Source organism: Dipodomys merriami, unplaced genomic scaffold (assembly GCF_024711535.1).
Source record: "Dipodomys merriami isolate MVZ:Mamm:240054 unplaced genomic scaffold, mDipMer1.0.p SCAF_17, whole genome shotgun sequence".
Lineage (NCBI taxonomy): Eukaryota > Metazoa > Chordata > Mammalia > Rodentia > Heteromyidae > Dipodomys > Dipodomys merriami.
In genome coordinates this window covers 17,265,621-17,288,366 of record NW_027203048.1, presented here as the reverse complement: position 1 = coordinate 17,288,366, position 22,746 = coordinate 17,265,621, and the positions used below count along the sequence as shown (strand labels likewise).

Below are 22,746 nucleotides of genomic sequence, written 5' to 3'. Positions count from 1 at the left end.
TCATACTTTTTATCAAATATACTGATAAAAATTTAATCTTCATAGATGTCCTGTGACATGAATTGGCATGACTTTTGGAGCCATGACCAAGCAGTTAAACTGAAATTTTGAAGAAAACTGTTTATGTCATATTTGAGAAATAATTTCTAGATTAGCTTAACAGTTAATACATTTAAGTCATTATGGTGTAAGAATGGATATCTCGAAATGTGAACATATTTTGATTGGAAACCTAGCCAAGACTTACATAGAATTCATCTACTCTCACATAGATGATTCAGGTCTTGCCAAGTGTCAAGGTATCACTTAAGATCTAAAATTGCACCATTTGACTGGAACAGTATTCCTACCAATAGAAGCAATTGCATTTCCCGAATCTGAGAATTAGAATCTGGCTCTTTGTGTGTGTGTGTGTGTGTGTATGTTTAGTAAAGTAAATAAAAAATTCTGGGGTGGAAAGAGATTTGAATATCTCAGGTAGAGGGAATGTAGACTGAAGTTCAGCAGATTTTTTTTAAAATCATTTTTACCTTTTACCTGTTACTTTGCTAAGTAGCAGTGTAAGAACCAAGTGAAGATTTATGATTAAAAAAACCCCAAAACTTTGAATGGGCTTAATGAAGCATTAATTTATAAACTACCATAATGTATTTTTAGTTGGATTTAATAGAAGAATTTGAGTCTTTTAAATTGATGTAGTATCTATATTTTTTTCCAGTCAAATTGTGTACTCTGATCAAACTATCTTAAAATACAATTTTAGGTATTAGTTAAAATTGCTTAGAAATAGTTGTATCTTTGCTGGTATAGGGGAAAAAAAACCATAATGGACTATGGGTAAGATTTTCCCATTCTTAATTAAACTTATAACAGGAAAAACTACCGAAGATCTGTTTCAGCCTCTATCCTATATAAAACAGTCAAAACAGGGATGTGGGAGAATGAAGAATCAAAGCTCAGGTAAGTAATTAGTAGGGCATGAGATTTCACCTTGGGTACCATAGCTTCAGGATGTAAGACAGTGAATGAAATTTAATTTAAACAAACAGGGGTGTTACTGCTTTAATTCATAGTTCACAATCTGAGGTGTCTGTCTTCATTTAGAGTCTGTATCATTGATTATAGACTATTAATGATTTTTAATTGGTCCAACTTGTATATAAATGTTCTTTTTCATTCAAATAATGATTCCATTGGCTTAATTTATAAAAATATATCTAAAATACATTCAAGAAATAATAAACTTTTAGAATTTAAAAACTTAAAGTAATTCTTATTGATAAATCTAGGATGTTGTTAAAGATAAATGTTGATAGATGTGAAATAAGGTTGATGTCACAATTATGATGTAGTACATAAGTCTGTTTCTTCTTTTGTTTCCTCTCCCTGTCCCCCCTTTTTTTGGCTAGGACCCAATAGGTCAAAACTACAAGATATGCTTGCTAATTTGAGAGATGTTGATGAACTTCCTTCATTGCAGCCGTCTGTGGGTTCACCTTCCAGACCCAGCAGCTCCAGGCTACCTGAACATGAAATCAGTAGGGCAGATGAAGGTACATATTTAAGATACTCTGGAACACAGAAAGTACTGAAACACAAAGCTGTAAACTCAATTATTACTATAAAGGACTCTCCTGTCATAGAATTTTACTCTGAAAATATTTGATGTATATAAGTATTCTCTAAATGTAGGCTTTCTTGGATTCAGTTAGGTTAATTCCTACTTCATCTTTACAACTTCATAAACTTTAAAACTAATTCTTACATTTTGGTTTAGAATACCCTGTAATTCCTGTGCAAATAACATTCAACTGCTGAGAAAATTAAGAACAAAAATAAGTAATAAATGTTTACCTTGAGATTCAACACAAATATTTTATTTAAGCTATTTATTAGTGATAAAAAGTGTATATGGCTGCAATTCACCTAACAGTTGAGTCACATCTTCAGCTTCTTGTGTTTCCTTGTCAACATGCCTTTTTATATATACTTACATAGATACTTTTTATATATAAGTATATATGTACTTTTCATATATAATAATTCAATTTTATAGTTAAAATGATTTTTAAGCCAGTAGCTCACACCTGTAATCCCAGCTACTCACGTGGCTGAGATCTGAGCATTGGAGTTTGAAGTCAGCCTGGGCAGGAAAGCCTGTGAGACTCTTTATCACCAATTAACTACCAAAGAGCCAGAAGTGGAGCTGTGGCTCAAGTGGTAGAGTGCTAACCTTGAACAAAAAAAGCTCAAAGATAGTGCTGAGGCCCTGAGTTCAAGCCTCAGAACTAGCACAGAAGAAAATAATAATTTTTTTGTTGAGCCACAGCACCACTTCCAGCTTTTTCTGTGTATGTGGTACTGAGGGTACTACCCAGGGCTTCATGTATGCTAGGTAAGCACTCTACAACTAAGCCACATTCCAGCCAGAAAATAATAACTTTTAAACTTACAACTCTTAATACTAAATATTATCCTTGAGATGAAACCAATCCCTTTTGAATATTGTTATTCAGTAGTTGTTTCCAGCTTTTTATGTGGTAAGTCTTTTGTTATATAAATATACATATATATAAATATAAATACAGTTTTCTCAGAGGTAGTGATATGTAGCTCAGTGGTAGAGCATTTGTCATGTGCAAGGCTTGGATTTACTCTTCATCATCACAGAGAGGGAGAGATCAAGAGGGAAGGGGAAAGAAAGGATGAGAGAGGGAGAGAAAACGAGAATAAGAAAATGAAATAAGTTATATATTTAATTTTGTGACATACTTCTTGGTCTTCTCCACTTGCAGAAAAAAGCCTATGTATGTTCTATAGTTTTATCACTTGATTTTTATTCAGAAGGTAATATTATATTTAAGAGGTATAGTTACATAACTAGAAATGTGAGCTATAGTCTTAAGTTTGGGGCCTTTAGAGAACAAGATACTCAGAGCATACTGCCCATTGTTGCTCCTTTCTTCAGACATCTGCTGACTGTCCATGGGGGTATGAGGATATTGTTGTTACCTTCTTTGTTTTTAGTTCTACTTTGCAATTTCTGGAGCATTGGTTAAAACTAGCCCATACAATGTGTATAGTCAGAAACCTTGGTATTTGTTTAAAGTTGTTTAGTTCACATTTGACTGTTTGAAATGAAAACAAAATAAACAAACTCTTGTCTTAAGACCTAGCTTCCTACTCTCAAAATAGTAGTTTCTTTGTAAATTTGGCCTGAAAGTTATTTTCTAACTTAAACAATTTCTACTGTATATTAATAAATATTTAGAGCTTTTTGTAACCTTGAGATATCACATAGCATTTAGGCAAAACCTATTTTTATTATTGCTGCTGTATTATAAAGTGACTTGGTAATGGTCTTAATTTTTATTCTGTTTTATTCTGACAAGGATTTTTAAGTAGAGTTTCTGTCTCTACTATTAAAAATAATTATTTAATCAAAAAATATTTAATATTAGATATGATTGACTGTAACACCAAGAAAAAAATCTTGTTAATCTGTTATACAGTTGACTTGTTTAACTTAGGAGAAAAAAGTTAATTTCTTTTTCTCAGAAGTGTTTGTCATCAATAAAGTAATTACCTCTAGAAACCAACTCCAAGAGCATGTCTGATTATCAGAATAAATTTTCACTTAAAATTTTAAAGAGTTAAAGTATAGGAAGTGGCGCTGTGGCTCAAGCGGTAGAACTTTCTCCTTGAGCTGAAGAGCACAGGAACAGCACCCAAGCCCAGAGTTCAAGCCCCATGACCGACTCCCCCCTGCCCCCCCAAAAGAGTTAAAGTATATTAAAGTATATCATAATTTGGCATTTTGCTTTTAACTGATTCTTCTATAATAGTTATTGAAAGGATTACATTGTGTATTCTTAGTTAAAAAAAACAGAATATTCAAATTTATCACAAAGTAAGGCTATGTCTTGAAGCACTGTTGGAAACCATAAAAGTGATAAATAGATCTAAAATCTTCAGAGAATTGAGCTAGTAATTTAAGTGGAGAGCACTTGCCTAACTTGTGAGGCTCTTGAGTTCCATCTTAGTATGTGACATCGACACAGACACACATGAAATATACCCTCTGACATAACATTTTTAAATAAAGTATACCCACAAAAAGTACTGAAATAATAAGGGAACAATTCAATTAATTATAATAAATTCAGAATTATCAGCCATCTGTGCTACTACCCCAGGTTAAGAAGTAGAACATTATCAAGGCCCTAGGAGTTGAGCTTATATTACCTTTGGATCACTGTCTCCTCCATGCCTCTCAGATGAGACTTGACTTTTTATTTTTAAATTTTCTGTGCTGGTTCTTGGGGCTTAAACTTGAGGCTTGGGTACCATCCTTGAGTTTTTGTACTCAAGACTAGTGCTCTTCTACTTGAGCCACAGCTCCACTTCTGGCTTTTTGGTGATTAATTGGAGATCAGAGTCTCACAGTCTTCTTTGTCTGGGCTTTGAAAAGCAATCCTCAGATCTCAGCCTCCTGAGCAGCTAGAATTACAGGCATGATCCACCAGTGCTAGCTAGGCCTGACTTTTTTTAAAAAATTTTTTATTGTGAAAATACTGTACAGAGGGGTTACAATTACATGGGCAAGATAGTGGCCTGACTTTTGACACTACAAATTAATTTTGCCTCAAAATAGGCACATCTTAAAATTATAAACATTTTTATTTTAAAATTTCTTTAGTCTTCCAGGTTATAAAATCGATTAATTTTGATTGACTCCAGCAGTGTTGAGAATTACTTGTTGGAAATATTAAGTGATTGATAACAGTGATTTGGATAATTAGTATAAAAATATCAGATGGGGGAACTTACTTTGTTTTCTGTGTAATGAAAAGGGAAGGCCAGTTTTAGATTTGTTTCAAGCTTTACTTTTCTGATTATATGAGATGGCTTTAGTTGTGGATAAGATAGGAAAAGAAAATTAACTTCAAGGTTTTCTGTTCATTGAATTTTACATATTTTAAAACATTTTAAATAGTTACATATATACATTACAAAGACCTTTGATTAAAAAAATGAAACTAGTTGTTGATAATTTTTAAAAGTTCTTTTTTTAATGAAGAAAGTATTTTATTCTTAGGATTTCTAGGTAATTGACAAAGAAATTTTCTAGACTGAATAGTAAATTCAGTAAGCCAGTGAGCTCAGCTATCACATTTGGAAAAAGTATCCACATCACCTTCACTGAAAATGTCATTGTACAATTCTGCTTTAGAACACCATTTTCAGAGAAGCATAATCCTTAAGCATAATCCATTCATTTTTTATAATCCAATTTTAAAAAGTTCTTAATGTTTATCTTCTTCCTTCAGTTGAAGCACTGACATTTCCTCCTTCTTCTGGAAAGTCTTTCATTATGGGAGCAGATGAAGCCCTTGAAAGTGAACTAGGACTTGGAGAATTAGCAGGCCTTACAGTGGCCAATGAAGCAGACTCACTAGCTTACGATGTAAGTGGTAGTTTTGTTTGTTATGTTTTTCCTTAGTTTTTGAAAATAAAAAGTTGGATTTATAGAAAAATATGGTTGTGGTAAAATCTTTACAAGTATAGACCTTGTTTCAGCTTTGATTACACACTTTGCAAAGATGAATAAAAAGATAAATTATTTTAAATAACCTAATGATTAAAATTATAGGTTTTTGCCTGGTTAGTAATGCTCAAAATAACAGATAATTCTCAAAATAGCACCTATTGTTAACACTGCTCATTTTCTTAATGTGTTAGCAATACTTGGCCAAGTTTTTTTTAAGCCTAGTATGAGTTTACTTTTTGAATGTGAAGAAATCATATATAGTGCTAATATAAATAAATGCCAGCTACTACTTCAGTTTTTTTTTTTTTTTTTGTCGGTCATGGGACTTGAACTCTGGGCTTGGGTGCTATCCCTGTGCTCTTCAGCTCAAGGCAAGTGCTCTACCACTTGAGCCACAGCGCCACTTCCGGTTTTCTAGTGGTTTGTTGGAGATAAGAGTCTCATGGACTTTCCTGCCCAGGCTGGCTTTGAACTGTGATCCTCAGATCTCAGCCTCCTGAGTAGCTAGGATTACAGGCGTGAGCCAATGGCGCCCGGCTCACATGTATATTTTTATTATCTGATTGTTTCCTCTAACATTTTCTATTTCCAATTTATAAACCTGATTTTTAGTTTGATGAAGAAAATTTAGCCCAAGTTAGAACGTTAAAAAAAATGACCATGTTTTAAAATGTTAACGTAAATGTAAAGATTACTTAATTTTTCAACTCCTTATCCAAAGTAACTTTTTTTCCCCCCCTGGGGATGGAGGAAACAAGTAATCAGGACCTTGCACTGGTTAGGCAGATGCTTTACCACCTGAACTGTGCTGCAGTCCTTAAAATGACCATTTCTATACCATAGTTTAGATTGAGTTGCATGGCTTAGGAACCCTCCTAGTTATATTAGTCACTTCCTATCATTGTGACAAAATTCTTGTGATAACTGCTTACAAGGAAGGAACGTTTATTTTGCATCACAGTTTTCAGTTTTCAGTCTGGTCAGTTGATTTGTTTCTTGGAGGCTTATGTAAAGTGTATCATGATGGGAGGAAGGGTTAGGCAGCTGGGAAACAAAGAGAAAGAGAAGGACAAAGGGTCCCAATAAATCCATCAAGGGCAAACTCTTCAGTGATCTTTCTTTCCAGTTGGTCCATCTTGTAAGGGTTCTACCACCTCACAGTAGTTCCATAACCTGGGGACCAAGCCTTCAACAAGTGAATCTTTAGAAGGCATATAAGAGCTAAACTAGAATTTGTGAAAGTCTATTTTTCTATAATTATTTGATAATACTTTTTATATTGAGTCCGTATTTCTTCAGAGAAAACCACTGTTGACATTTGGCTATGGTTTGGTTATTTACATTTAATAATTATATTGATTTGAAAGTTGTACAATGTGATGGTTTAGTAAGAAGACAACAAGAATTAATGTTTAGGGGCTGGGAAGGTTGGTCAGTGGTAGAGTGCTTGCCTTGCATGCATGAGGCCCTGGGTTTGAGTCCTCAGTACCACATAAGCAGGAAAAGCCAGAAGTGGCACTGTGGCTCAACTGGTAGAGTGCTAGCCTTGAGCAGAAGAGCTGAGGGACAGCACCTAGGCCCAGAGTTCAGGCCCCAGGACTGGCAAAAAAAAAAAAAAGAATTTTTAAATGTAAGAAGTTTTTCTCCTAGTCTGAATGAACTATATCTTTGTTTTGTTTCACTGATAGATAGCAAACAATAAAGATGCACTGAGGAAGACTTGGAACCCTAAGTTTACATTAAGAAGTCATTTTGATGGCATTCGAGCCCTTGCTTTCCACCCCATTGAGCCTGTTTTGATAACAGCATCAGAGGATCATACACTGAAAATGTGGAATTTGCAGAAAACAGCTCCAGCCAAAAAGTGAGACTATTGTACTTTAACTTTATTTGATATTTCAGTTAAGTTTCTCAGGAAGAATACATTTAATTACTTGCTGTTCAGTTTCTTCTAGCTCTTTCTTCTTTACCATGTCATGTAATTTAGTTTTTCTTTTCATTATAGTCTAATGTTATGTTGGAAAAACTGACATATAGGAAAGGAATGTTTTAATCTGATGTTTTCCCCAGAGTTTATGAATGCCGATTTACAGTCCTTTTTCATGCAGTGTTTTTTGATATCTGTCATGTTTGGAGAGCCTCTTGTTTCTACTGAAGATTCATACTGTTAGTAAAATAGGCATGTTTAAAATGACCAAATCTTCACCTTCTTCTGCTCTATTGTTCACTAAGTTTGAATGTACAGAGTGGAGGAGAGAAAGGGCTGGTTGGGAGCAGTAAAGGACCTTTCTTGGTCTTAACTTTTTAGGCTGCGGTACATTTCATACCAACCAGTATCTCTAAACTGAAAAGTACTACTTAGTTGCTAGTCTTGTCTTGAGCCATTGGTTCTAAATATTAATGGACATGATTTGGTATAAACCTTCTTAGAAGTCCCTGAAGTAGACTTGATTCTACATGATGGGACACTTAGTGGAGCTCTTCTTCTTCCTTGGATCACATTGTTCAAAACTACTATCTGCCATCAAGAACTCTTCTGCAGTCTGAGGAACAAAAGTGTCCTCCATCAAATGGAAGACATTATTGAAATTTTTTCACTGATAAATCTGTTGTCCAGTTTGAAAGAGATCAGTAGTATTTATTCTGTGAGTCATATATAAAGTAGACTAGGTATTTTCAGTTGAGAAGATTGTTTTTTCTGTTTATTATACCTTTTTACCTTTTTAATTTTTTTAATCACAATGTGCTAGCTGCAGTTCTAACATTAATAGTAACTATAATAGAACTATTAATAGAACTATATAAGTGTCTCATTTAGAAAAACATTGAAACAAATTTCTTGTTGGAGATAGCTTACTAAAAATACTTTAACATGAAAATAACAGATGTTTAACCTTTGGACTTAAAGCCTGAAAATGACTTGAGGAGAGATGATAAATGCTTCAAAATAACTGCAATACAATGTACTTGACTTTAAATCCAGTTTTCATGATAAGTAGGTAACGTAGTTTATCCATAGTAGCCGTAGTAGTATTGTTAGTAATGAGTAAAATACTGACTTTCAGGACAGTTTCTACAGAATCAAGGATAACCTTCATGGAAAGCTAAGGAAATCAAAGTACCATTTGTTGAAATCCTATCCTGCATTTGGTTTTATCCTGGGCTGGTTTTTTTTTCCCCTAATCTTTCTGGGCTGTTTTTTAGGTTGTAGAAATTAATTTAATCAAATGAGTGTTTGGTACTTTCACCATTTTTCTTTTTTCTTTTTTGTAAATCTGAACTTTATTCATTTTTTTGCACATATCTTTCCCCAATTCATAGATTTTTTAAAAATCTCTATGTATAAACCATTTTTCTATTTACTTAAAAAAAATCTGAAGTTGTCTAAGTCTAAATAGCTTACCTAAAGTTAATAATTAATTTAATGGCAGAACTGGAAATTGAAGTCAGAAATGTATCCCTATAAACCCCTTGTTGTTTTTCTGAATAAAGTTGTCTCTCAGCTGGGTGCTGGTGGCTCACTCCTGTAATTCTAGGAGGCTGAGATCTGAGGATCGCTTTTCAAAGCCAACCTGGGCAGGAAAGTCTATGAGACTTTTATCTCTAATTAGCCACCAGAAAACTGGAAGTGGCACTGTGCCTCAAGTGGTAGATGCTTACCTTGAGCTGAAGAGCCCAGGTACAGCGCCAAAGCCCAGAGTTCAAGCCCCATGACTGAGGCTACCCCCCCCCCCCCCCCCCCGCAAAAAAATGTTGTCTCTCTTTTTTTTTTTTTGGTCAGTTGTGGGGTCTGAACTCTGGCCTGGGCACTGTCCCTTGGCTCTTCAACTCAAGGCTAGCGCTCTACCACTAGAGTCATAGCTCCACTTCTGGCCTTTTCTGCTTATGTGGTGCTGAGGAATTGAACCCAGGGCCTCATGCATGCAAGACAAGCACTCTACCACTGAGCCACCTTCCCAGCCCCTACTTTTACTCAGATTCTAACAGTGCTGAAACCATTGTAACAAAATTATTACTACTACATAAGGAACTTGTTCCATGACACCAGAAAAAGTAAGTGGAGTTAGGTAAGTTTTCTTACTTATAGTGTAGTTGAGAATTACCAGGATGACTATATTTCTAAAGGCAGTTTTATGACATACATTATTGTATTGTCTATTGTTGAAACTTAGAATTGTTACTTGTCTCCTTTCTTATTTAGGAGTACTTCTCTTGATGTAGAGCCTATCTATACCTTCAGGGCTCACAAGTAAGTATGTGTTTGTTTATTCATTCGTTCATTCAGTCATTCATTTTGTCAATCATTGGACTTGAACTCAGAGCCTGAGTGCTGTCCAGAGCTTTTTTGCTCAAAGTAGTTGTACTATCACTTCCAGTTTCCTGGTGGTTAATTGGAGAGGAGAGTTTCATGGAGTTTCCTGCCTGGTCTGGCTTTGAACTGCAATCCTCAAATCTCATTCTCTTAAGTAGTTAGCTAAGATTAGAACACCTGACTTGTGTTTTTTACTTTAAACTGATATCATTGTAAAACAGAATTGTAAACAATCTTTAATAGGATATTTTTATTTCACTTACATATTTTCATTACTTAATTTTAGTATTTAGTTATGGTTTTCTTGTAAATGTAAAAAAAATTGACAAGTAATACTATGCTAAATACAAGTTTATTGCTACTAAATAGGGTCCTTACTGAAAGGTTTTATTTGCATGATGCCTAAATGATGTATGTACACATCTTAAAATAAAGTTGAGGCAATTAGGTTTAAATATTAGAAATCTTGGCAATGTTTTTCTCTTAAAGATGATTGGCATAAACATATTCAAGAGCTAGACAGATGGATTTACAAGGAGATTCTAACCTTTTATATATAGGGTCAGCTGGTAAATATTTTCTGGTTTTGTAGGCTAGATACTTGCAATTGGTTTTGTTTATTTGGTTTTGGTTTCTGTCTTGGGATAGAACTCTCTAAGTTTTGGTTTAGTATATATTCTTTGGTTGTTTCATTTTGTCTTTAAGAATATAAAGAAATATACTTTATTTACCTTTAAGATCCCACAATCCACTGTAAATAGAGATGGTGTACATTATGTGAAAAATGAACTGTGTAACTTGAAAGTTATACAGAGTAAGGATGGGAAGGGACAAATGGAAAAGAACAAAGGAAGGGGTGACATTGACCAAGAAGCATTGTACTTGCAACCTGACTCATTGAATTATAACCTTTTCTACAACTACTTAAAATTAACAAATAAGAAAGAAAGAATTACTGGGCGCTGGTGACTCACACCTGTAATTAGTTCTAACTCAGGAGGCTAATATCTGAGGATCACAGCTCAACTCATGTAGGAAAGTCTGTCTGTGAGATTTTATCTAACTAGTACCAGAAATGGAGCTCTGGCTCAAGTGGTTGGGTTCTAGTCTTGAGCAAAAAAGGCAGCGTCTAGGTCCTGAGTTCAAGCCCCATGACTAATTTAGCACCCGCATGTGCATGCGCGCGCGCGCACACACACACACACACACACACACACACACACACACACACATTTGTAAGAACCATTCTTAGCTTGAGACTGAACAGAAACAGATTACTGGTAGAATTTTGCCTACAGCCATGATTTTATAACTTCTGGTTTGAACACTAATTTGACAGTATTTTTATTCATTGTTTTAGGCAGAAAAATAGAAAGTCATTTGAGTAATTAAGCATTTGTGTCTTTGACAAACCATTATAGGACTTACTTTTGAAAACAGCAGTTTACTTACTTACCCTAATTTATTTAACTTCGCAGAGGCCCAGTGCTTTGTGTGGTAATGAGCAGCAATGGTGAGCAATGCTACAGTGGTGGTACTGATGGACTGATCCAGAGCTGGAATACCACCAATCCTAACATTGATCCCTATGATTCCTACGGTATGTCATTCCCAATGTTTTAAAAGAAGAGTGTTTGGTCTTCTGCATTTTCCCACAGTGGCTTTAAGGATAACATTAGGTATTTTTTTCTTCTGTTTTTTTTTTTTTTATTTTGAAAATACTGTACAGAGGAGTTACAATTACATGAGCAAGGTAATGAGTACATTTATAATCAATCATTGTAGCCTCCTCCTTTGTTTCCCCTTCCCATCTTCCCCCGCCCCCCAAAAAATTAGGTATTTTTGAAAATAAGAGAAGCGTATCTTCCTTTGTTTGGTTAGGAAATAATTTGGTATGTATTATGCAAAAGAAAAAACAAGTTCTTACTGAGAAAACAGTTCATATTTCCCCATATTCAGCTTGAGTAACTATTGTTTTCTTCATTTTAGGCATCTATATGGTACTTGAAGCATTTCTAACCTATAATCATTTCATCATTGTTCTTACAAACAACTTTGAAGGAAAATGAATGTTATCATTATCATTAGAGGATAATGATATTGGAGGGATATAGATACTTAGGGTGTTTTAAGTATATGCTACCAAAATATTTAAAAAGGCTACAAGATTAACAAGTGTCCTTTAAATCTTAGAAACAGTATCCTGGGCATAAATCCATATTATATTTATCACTCAATAGTAACATAAGTTCTCTTTCAAAATTTGTATAGGAATGGATAGATTTGGTTTTCATTTAAGTTGTACAGTGGTTTAAAATGTCATAAAGCTGTTTTGCTGAATCTTTTACAAGAACATCTGATTTTTAAAATAAACCATTTAAAATGTGGAATCATTTAAAAGCTGTATAATGTTTTAAAGTGTTATTTGTCATAAAACTGTATTTACTATCTACTATTTAATTTCCTTGGATTTTTTTTTTGTGGGGGGGGGGTCACTCATGGGGCTTGAACTCTGGCCCTGGGTGCTATCCCTAAGCTCTTCAGCTCAAAGTGAGTGCTCTACCACTTGAGCCACAGTGCCATTTCCTACTATTTAATTTAAATTTACTATTTAAATTTTACTATTTTTTGAGTTTTGCCACCAATTCTAAGTAAACATAAATTTAGTAAACAAAAATTTAACACTTAATAAACATTAAAAATAGATCATTTTCTCTAAGAAAGAATGTACTTTTAAGTTTTAATTAAAGTTGAATTCCACAATTGTATATTTCCAAGCCTGTTTTTAATTACTACAACATTTAAAAGAAACTAGGAAAAGTATTTCACCCTACTATCAGAAGCTTTTATTTTACTTCTATGGAACCTGTAACAATAACTTCATGATAATTTTCTCCTGGTTTTGTACTCTTTTTTACATAGATCCTTCTGTATTGCGAGGCCCTCTGCTAGGTCACACAGATGCAGTCTGGGGTTTGGCGTACAGTGCGGCACATCAGCGTTTGTTGTCCTGTTCAGCAGATGGCACGCTTCGTTTATGGAACACAATGGAGGTTGCTCCAGCTCTAAGTGTATTTAGTGATAATCAAGGTACATACCTTAGATTATTTTGCTGAATCTTTTGTAAAAACATATTTTTGAGAAGGAACAAGCAAGCAAATAATTCTGTAAACTCTATTTAAATCAAAACTCTTTTTAAATCTAAAGTTATTTTTAAGCAATTTTTCAAGCAATTTTTTAAACTTATTTGTAATTCTTAAAAGCATAGTATTTGGTGAGAAAACATTTCAAATTTTAAAAATTGGGAAATAATTTATATATACTGTAGTAAAAAATACAGATCTTCAGTGCCTAATAAACTAATTCATTGCTATAAATCACGCACAGATCAATACCTAGAATATTTCTTTCTTTTTTTTTAATTTTATTTTATTTTATTTGTGAACATACTGTACAGAGGAGTTACAATTACATGGGCAGGATAATGTGTACATTTCTTACCAAGCATTGCAGCCTCCTCCTGTGTTTACCCTTCACATCCCTTCCCAGCCTCCCCCCTTCCCCCCTAGAATATTTCTTTCACCTCTCCAGAGCTCTCTTTGTTCACAATAGGTTATTACCATTGTGATTTTTTCATCATTAGATTAGTTTTGTTAGCCCTTAAACTTCATAAAATGCAATAATAAAGTTTGTACTCTTTTGTACCTGGCTTTTGACTCACTATAATCTTTTTGCAATTCATTGTCAGTTTGTTTCTACTATTTTAAGACTATTTCATGAAGCTATTGATAGTCTATTCATTTACCTCTTTTTCATAGTGTATATTAATTGTACAGAATGAGAGGTTTCCCTGTGACAATTCTATACATACAATGTACTTTAATAATGGTCACACTATTATTCTTTATTATTCCTCTTCTCCCCCAGTTTTGCTTTTGTTTTTTGTTTTTTTTGGGGGGGGATGGGGCTTGAACTCTGGTCTGGGTTCTGTCCCTGAGCTCTTCAGCTCAAGGCTAGCACTCTGCCACTTAAGCCACAGTGCCACTTCCAGTTTTCTGGTGGTTAATTGGAGATAAGAGTCTCATGGACTTTACTGCCTGGCTCAGATCTCAGCCTCCTTAGTAGCTAGGATTACGGGCATGAGCCACCAGTGCCTGCCCCCCCCCCCCCAAATTTTAAAAGTTTTTCTTAAAAATTTTAAGTGATACTTGGATGTGAACTTACACATTCAGTACTTGCTGATTTTTTAATATGGGTTTATTATTATTTATTAATATTGTTGTTGGTCATAGGGCTTGAACTCAGGGACTGGGCACTGTCCCTGGGTTCTTTTTGCTCAAGGCTAGTGCTCTACCACTTTGAGCCCACAGCTCTATTTCCAGTTTTCTGATGATTAATTGGCAATAAAGAGTCCTGTAGACTTTCCTGCCTGCTCTGACTATGAATGACAGGCTTTGAACTGCAATCCTTAGATCTTAGCCTCATGAGTCACTAAGATTGTAGGTATGAGCCACCAGTGCCTGGCTTATTATCTTTTTATTATGATCTTTACATACACATACACACATATACATACTCTCACACATACACACACAGAGTACTTGTCATACTTTTCTTACCACTTGATGAACACTGAGTTGGTCTGAGTTGTTCCAATTTTTGGTTATTAGGAGCAGAGCTTCTGTGAATATTCATTATATTTTCAATTCATATGTTTTAATTTTATATTCATAATTTGCCTATTCACTTACCTTTTGATAGATATGTTGGTTATTCCAGTTTGAGGCTTTTATGAACAAAGCTATTATGAATATTCATATATTTTCCTTGTGGGTGGATGTAGAAATCCAGAGGTAGAATTGTTGGACTTTAAATCAGGTTTCTTTTCTTTTTTTACTTTATGTAAAACACCACCATTTTTTCCAACATGCTTATGACTTCTTATACCACTTTAATTTGCTCTATATCCTTATCAACACTTTAGGTATTAATCTATATAATTTTAGCCATTTTGGTATATATTAGAATTTCTGATTAGTTTCAGTATTTGTTTTCCTTAATGTCTAATTATGTTGAGCACTTTTTATTTACTAGCTTTTTTTTACTTTTTAAAAATTATCTTTAAGTAGTTGTACAAAGAAGTTCCCATTCTACAAAACAGTATATGAGTAAAAAAGTGTCTGACAACATTGTCACCCATCTCTCTTAACCCATCCCTTCTCACTTTTTTTCTTTAATTGAGATTAGGTGATTACATAAATTTCACATATTTCACAGTATTGTGTAATAGTGATACTTAGAGTCACAAACACATTTTAACGTTCATAAGGCACATTGTCATTATCATGGTCTATACAGTGTGTGAATTCTTTGAGCTTTGACAATACAAGTTATTTTTTCCACATCAGGTGATGTTCACATTACTTTCCTTTTGCTTAGTGTAGGCTGTTCCCACTTATTCTGTGCCTCCTCCTGGCTTCCCTATGTTGCGTGTATGTATCTACCATATATATGGTCTAGAACATGGAGTCATTTAGCAATGACAAAATGGATGGCTGTCCTTTGTTTCTTGAGTCCTGTTAACTTTGTCATATCTTCTTGTATTTTGACTTTCGCATCCACATATCAGGGAGACCATGTGCCATTTGTCTCTTTGTTTTTGGCTTACTTCGCTCAAAATAATCTGCTCTAATTCCATCTATTTCCCTGCAAATGCCATTATTTTGTCCTTTTTAATGCCTGCATAATATTCCATTGTATATAGGTACCACAATTTTTGGATCCACTCATCAGTAGTGGTACATCTGGGTTGTTTCCAAATCTTGGCTATTGTGAACAGTGCTGCAATAAACATGGAGGTACCTGTGTCTTTGTATGCTGGTTCTTGTTGCTCAGGGTAGATGTGTAGGAGTGGTATGGCTGGGTCATAGGGGAGGTCTATAATTAGCTTTCTGAGGCATCTCCAGACTGTTTTCCAAAGTGGTTGTATTAGTGTACATTCCCACCAGCAATGCAGTAGGGTTCCTCTTTCTACGTATCCCCTCCAGCATGTGTTGTTGGCTGATTTTAGGATGTGGGCCATTCTGACTGGGGTAAGGTGGTATCTCAGTGTTGTTTTTATTTACATTTCCTTTACAGCCAGGGATGATGAACATTTCCTCATGTGTTTCTTTGTCATTTTTATCTCTTCTTCTGAGAAGTCTCTCTTTAGTTCCCTTGCCCATTTCATGAAATGGTTTGTTAGATTTGTGAGGGGTTAGTTTCTTGAGTTCCCTGTATATAATAGGTATTAGACCCTTGTCTGATATTTTGCTGGTAAATATTTTTTTCCCAATTAGTTGGCTGCCTTTCTAGTTTGGTTGCTATTTCTTTGTCTGTGCAGAAACTTTTTATTGTAAGGTAGTCCCATTTGTCCAATCTCTCTCCAATTCGTTGTGACCCTGGGACTCTGTTTAGGAAGTTTCTGCCTGTGCCTATAAGTTCAAGCGTCTCTCCTACTCTGTCCTGCTGTAGTTTCAGAGTATCTGGTTTGATGTTAAGGTCTTTAATCCATTTTGAGTTGATGTTAGTGCATGGTGATAGGCTAGGGTCTACTTTCATTTTTCTGCATGTGGCCACCCAGTTTACCCAGCACCAATAGTTGAAAAGGTTATGATTTTTCCACTGTATGTCTTTGGCTCCTTTGTCAAATATCAACTGACTGTACATATGTGGCTTTATTCTGGGTCCTCTAGTCTATTCCATTGGTCTTTGGGTCTCTTTTTATACCAGTACCAAGCTGTCTTTGTTATTATGGCTGTATATAGAGCTTGAAATTTGGTATCGTGATCCCTCCTGTGTTGTTTCTTTTGCCTAGAATTGGTTTGGCTATTCTAGGTCTTTTGTTGTTCCATATGAATTTTTGGACTGTTTTCTCTCTTTCAGTAAAGTATGTCATTGGGATTTTAATGGGAACTGCATTGAATGTGTATATCAATTTTGGCAATATAGCTATTTTTACTATGTTAATTCTGCCTATTCAGGAACATGGGAGATATTTCCATTTCCTGGTATCCTCTATGATTCCTTTTTTTTTTTTTAAGGCTTTTATAGTTTTCATGAAATAGATCCTCTACATTTTTGGATAGGTTAATTCCTAGATACTTTCTTTTTTTGAGGTTATTGTGGATAGGGTTGTTTCCTTGATTTCCCTTTCTGCTTGTACATTGTTGGTGTACAGAAAGGCGACTGATTTTTGTGGGTTAGTTTTGTATCCTGCTACTTTGCCGAAGTGGTTTATAAGCTCTTAAGTGTTTGGGGATGGAGCCTTTGGGATCGTTAAGGTATAAAATCTTGTCATCTGCAAAAAGAGATAGTTTAACTTCTTCCTCCCCTATGCAGATCCCTTTAATGTCTTTTTCCTGCCTTATTGCTCTGGCTAAGGATTCCAGAACTATATTGAATAGGAGTGGAGAGAGTGGGCATCCTTGCCTTGTTCCTGTTTTTAGGGGAATTGATTGTAGTTTTTCCCCATTAAGTATGATATTGGCTGTTGGTCTGTCATTGCATATAGTTCTTTTTTTTTTTTTTGGTCCGATCCTGGGGCCTGAACTCTGGGCCTGGACACTGTCCCTCAGCTCTTCAGCTCAAGGCTAGCGCTCTATCACTTGAGCCACAGTGCCACTTCCGGTTTTTTTTTTTTTGCTTATGTGGTACTGAGGAATCGAACCCAGGGCCTCATGCATGCAAGGCAAGCGCTCTACCACTGAGCCACCTTCCCAGCCCTGCATATAGTTCTTTGATACATACATTTCTGAACTGTTAACTTGCTTTAGATACTGAAAAAATTATTTATTTTATATTTATCATTCTACTTCTAGTACCAATAAGTTCTAAGCCTAGTTTCTGGAGAAGAAATAAAAAATCCTTCTTTTAATCTTTGAACTATCATAACTTGCCTGTAGACTTTGATGAATTGCCTGCATCATTGGAAAGTACTCTTGTTATTGAACCACATGCCCAGATTTTGTAAATTTTTTTCTAGATGGATGTTCTATCACTGAGCCATGCCTCTAGCCCTTTTTTGCATTGGTTATGCGTAAAATAAATTCTCACATCTTGCTCAGGCAAGTGCCAGGATTGTGCTGCACATATTCGTGCTTCTCATGTAGCTATGTCAACACGTATATGTGTTGTGCCCAGCTACTAGTTGAGAAGAACTCTTACTAAATGTTTTGTCTAGGCTTGCCTCAAACTGCAATTTTCTGTCTCACTATCCCAAGTATCTAGAATTATAGGTAGGAGCCACCAGCACCTGGCTGAGTGGGAAGTTTTTTTAATGAAGAATTTCTACTATTTCAGTGGATAAGCTCAAGTTTGAAGTGGAAACATACATACTTGGACTGTACATAGTTTCTCTTTCTAAATAAATATGTGCATTCCCTTAGTATATTAACAGAATTAATAGGTAAAAGATATACTACCTACCCATTATTATTATGTAAGGATAAAAAATAGACTATGACTCACAGCTGTGATCCTAGCTAGAGTGGCTCATGCCTACTATATTATTTACTCAGGAGGTTGAGATCTGAGGATCAAGGTTCAAAGCCAACCTGGGCAGACAAATTCCTTATAACCAACAAAAAGCTGGAAGTTGAGGCATGGCTGAAATAATAGAGGATCAGTTTTTAGCAAAAGAGTCGGTGAAAGTGTGAGGCCCTGAGTCAAGCCTTAGTACCAGCATACACATACACACAAAAGTAGACTAAAGGCTGGGGCATGGCTCAAGTGGTACAGCACTTGCCTAGAATGAGGGAAACCCTGTGTCTAATCCCTAGAGAAACAAACACACACACACACACACACACACACACACACACACACACACACACACACACACACACACACACACACACACACACACACACACACACACACACACACACACACACACACACACACACACACACACACACACACACACACACACACACTTAATACTAAAATAGACTAAAAGTTACAAAGAAATCATCTTCATTGAATAATGACCAGCTAATTCTTACTCTAATGATAAGCCTTACCTACTTACTAAGGAAATGCTGCCACTATTGTTTTTATGACATTTTGAGCACATCATCAAATAAACTTTACTTCCCATTGTCTTTCAATATGTTCTGATGTTTTTAGAATTGGGAATCCCTGCCTCTGTGGATCTTGTGAGCAGTGATCCGAGCCATATGGTTGCATCATTCAGCAAAGGATATACGAGCATCTTTAACATGGAAACACAACAACGAATTCTCACTTTAGAATCCAATGTAGATTCAAGTATGTATACCAATAAGTAGCTTGTGTTCTGATCAGTTTATTAACTTAATCATAATTATTACTGCTAAAATCAACTATGAAAAGTACTGACATTATAAAGTATTCTACCTTAAACCTCAAAACACATTCACTTAGAAGGATATTATAATGATTTACAATTGAGTTTTTTGAGAGTTAAAAAAGCATTTTTTAAACATTTATAACTATACTATTATACTCTTTTATGTCTCTATTATTCCTCCTATAATTAAACTTAGTTTGGTACCAAATGACTAATTTTCAATTCTATTGAAAGGAAAATTTTTGTTTAAAAATAAAAAGTATTCTTTTTTCATAATTACATTTTTAATCAATTTTGTATTAATAATACCACCTGTTACAGTTCAGTACTGATTAGGATGTAGGCCATATTATAGCTCTCAGAATCCCAAATCTGAAACTTCTTTTTGGTTACATAAGTCAGAAAACAAATGCTTTCTTTGTTATAAGGAAGACATTAGAGAATCTTTTTAGTTTTGGTTTTTAAAAATGATTGTTCTCTATCTTTAGCTATAATCCACACAAGCACAGCTTAGTTGCAATAGATAAAGAAAATTGGATGCATATATACTGTTACAGTCATCCCTCACTATATTTTAGTTTGCTTATTGCGGCATCACTGTATCATGGGGTTTGTTTTTAAACACATAAGTAGTGATTCCTTACCTGTTATGGTAATTATGTTCCAGAGACCCCTGCAATGGGTGAAAATATGAGAAGTAGCAACAAATGAACTGCAATATAGCAAGGGTAACGCTGCTGCTTTGCAGATTTTCACCTATCTCAGGGGTCTCTGGAACATAACTCCCATGATTGGTGAGGGATCACTATTTTAATCTGGGAACTAGCTGTAAAAGTAATTACATGGGTATATGTGAGGATGTACATTTACTTGTCTTTCTTTCTCCTCGCTTTCCCTCTTAAAAATTTCATTTTTTTCCATTTTCTCTACCTAGTCTTTTGTTTTCTTCTGATATGCTATAGAACATACTTAGAGAAGTAAAAATGAACAGAACTTTGAGATGTTCATAACAAAAAGATAAAGACAGGAAAATAAAAATTGAAATTATGGCATTGAAAAATATTTTTTCAAGTAATTGATTTTTAAACTCAAATAATTTTAAAAATTGAAATAAATTTAAAATGACATTTAAATATATGACCTGACACAGTAGTAAAATTTGAAAAGCCAGAATTAAAATAAGAAGAGCGGGCTGGGAAGGTGGCTCAGTGGTAGAGCGCTTGCCTTGCGTGCATGAGACCCTGGGTTTGATTCCTCAGCACCACATAAGCAAAAAGAAAAAAGCTGGAAGTAGTACTGTGGCTCAAGTGGTGGAGCGCAAGCCTTGAGCTGAAGAGCTAAGGGATAGCGCCCAGGCCCAGAGTTCAGGCCCCACGACCGGACCCAAAAATAAATAAATAAATAAATAAATAAAATAAGAAGAGCATAAGCAACTTTAGAATTACCTTCAGAGCTTTAGCCAATTTCTGTAATTTCCTGAGTGGGAAGTGTTGACTTTTCATGACTAAGTCACTCTAGTCTATTGAATGAGATAGATAAACTGAACTAGGTTATCCCATCTATTTTTCTCTATGAGCTGTAATTATAAAGTAATAAAGATATTTTGCCTGTTACTGGAAATGTTTTTAGGCAAGACTACTAGAAATGCTTTTAACAGAGGCAGTATTAGAATAAGTGATAATTATTTTGACTTACAATAACATATTCTGGCACTTCTAGGTTATCTGTATTAGTATTTTTATCACTATATAAAGAAGACTTATTCATTGTATTGTGGAATATCCCTTTGCTGTTTAATATTTGATTCTGTTTTTCTACTTTGAAGTTCAGTAGTTTTGTTTTTTTCTTTTTGGTAATTAAAGTGGACACTGGTGGCTCATGTCTGTAATCCTAGCTATTCAGGAGGCTGAGACCTGAGGATCAAGGTTCGAAACCAGCTCAGAAAGAAAAGTTCTTGGGAACTGCCAAAAAATTGGAAATGGAGCTGCGGTTCAAGTGGTAGAATGCTGGTCTTGAGCAAAAATGTTCAGGGATAGTTTTCAGGCTCTGAGTTCATGCCCCAGGACCAGCACACACAAAAAATTTTCCAAACCAAATGTGTTTCAGCGTCAAAGTGCATTCCACATACAGTTTATAGTGAGGAAAGATGTTTGTTGTTAGAATAAATTATATTTCTTCTCATTGATGTCAGTGGTGATTGGACTGCAATAACGTCACAGGTAATTTGAACAGGTAATTGGGTACTTGTGGGAGAAAAAGTTTCTAAGTCACAAGTTAAATGTGAATACTTGAATTATTTTGGATTCCCTAGTTTTGCATGTGTGTGGGGGTGGGAGTAGGGGTCCTGGGGCTTGAACTCAGGGCCTGGGCACTGTCCCTGTGCTTTTTAGCTCAAGGCTACACTTTTTTAGTTCAAGGCTCATGCTGTACCACTTGAGCACAACTCCACTTCCAGTTCTTTGGTAGCTAATTGGAGCTCACTAATTTGGTAGCTCACTGACTTAGGAAATTTAATAATTCAGTAATATTTAAATTGTGCCATTTGTTTCATTCAGATAGATAGATGGATAGATGTTGGTATTAGGACTTGAATTCAGGGCCTGGCACTCCTTTTGGCTTTCTTGCCTACATCTGGTGCACAACCACTTGAGCTACCGCTCCAGTCTGATTTTTTACTGGATAAAGATAGAGTCTTGTGGACTTTCTCCTCAAATTGTCTTCAAACGGATTCTCCAGGACTTACTTTCCTGAGTAGCTAGGATTACAGGCATGAGCCACTAGTGCCAGTGCAATCATATATTTTATGACATCCCTTTCTCTTTCAAAAATCATAGGATTTTTTAACTGACATATCTCATTAATGTTAAATTTATGTCGATTTTTACTTAAAAAGTATCTTAATGAAAGTCATCCACTAAGCCAGTTTCTCCTAATTATCTACTCTTTTTTTGGGAAAAGGCTTTCATAAGAACCAGTAATAGTTTAGGAACTAGTTTTAGCAGTTACCTCATCTCCTCTGCATGGAGTTTTGTCACCTGATGTAGAGGAAGTCATAGCTCTTCCTTGGTACTTACTGTGATATGGGTTTAGTGATAATCTATCTCATTGTATATTTGAATGAAATCTCTGAAAACTCAAATAATTCACAAAAAACCAAGGATACCATTTTAAAATTCTAAGCCCAACAGACTGTCATATGATGACTATTTCTATTATGATGAGGAATAATTAACAAGTATGTGACAAAGGTCTATATATAAAGAGGTAACATTTAAATTTAAGGATTGTTCTGGGAATGTAGCTTAGCAGCAGAATGCTTGCCTAGCATGCACAAAGCTCTGGGTTCAATTCTTCAGCACCACATAAACAGAAAAAGCTGAAAGTGGCATTGTGGCTCAAGTGCTAGCCTTGAGGGGGAAAAAAAAAAAAGCCTAGGGACAGTGCTCAGGCTCTGAGTTCAAACTCCAGGACTGTCAAAAAATAATAATAATAAACTTAAGGATTATCAACATA

General features: G+C 35.1%; 1 protein-coding gene across 2 annotated transcripts in view; it reads left to right on the top strand.

The window, feature by feature from the left end:
* Strn (striatin) overlaps positions 1 to 22,746 on the top strand; it is a 110,606-nt gene that overhangs the window by 77,706 nt on the left and 10,154 nt on the right. The window contains exons 9-16 of one of the 2 annotated variants that reach the window (XM_070025367.1): positions 874 to 960; positions 1,410 to 1,553; positions 5,331 to 5,467; positions 7,240 to 7,415; positions 9,753 to 9,800; positions 11,342 to 11,463; positions 12,786 to 12,953; positions 19,032 to 19,172. In XM_070025367.1, coding sequence (XP_069881468.1) covers positions 874 to 960; positions 1,410 to 1,553; positions 5,331 to 5,467; positions 7,240 to 7,415; positions 9,753 to 9,800; positions 11,342 to 11,463; positions 12,786 to 12,953; positions 19,032 to 19,172 — 1,023 coding nt within the window. The remainder of the gene's footprint in view (positions 1 to 873; positions 961 to 1,409; positions 1,554 to 5,330; positions 5,468 to 7,239; positions 7,416 to 9,752; positions 9,801 to 11,341; positions 11,464 to 12,785; positions 12,954 to 19,031; positions 19,173 to 22,746) is intronic. The other variant, XM_070025368.1, reaches the window with a different exon arrangement.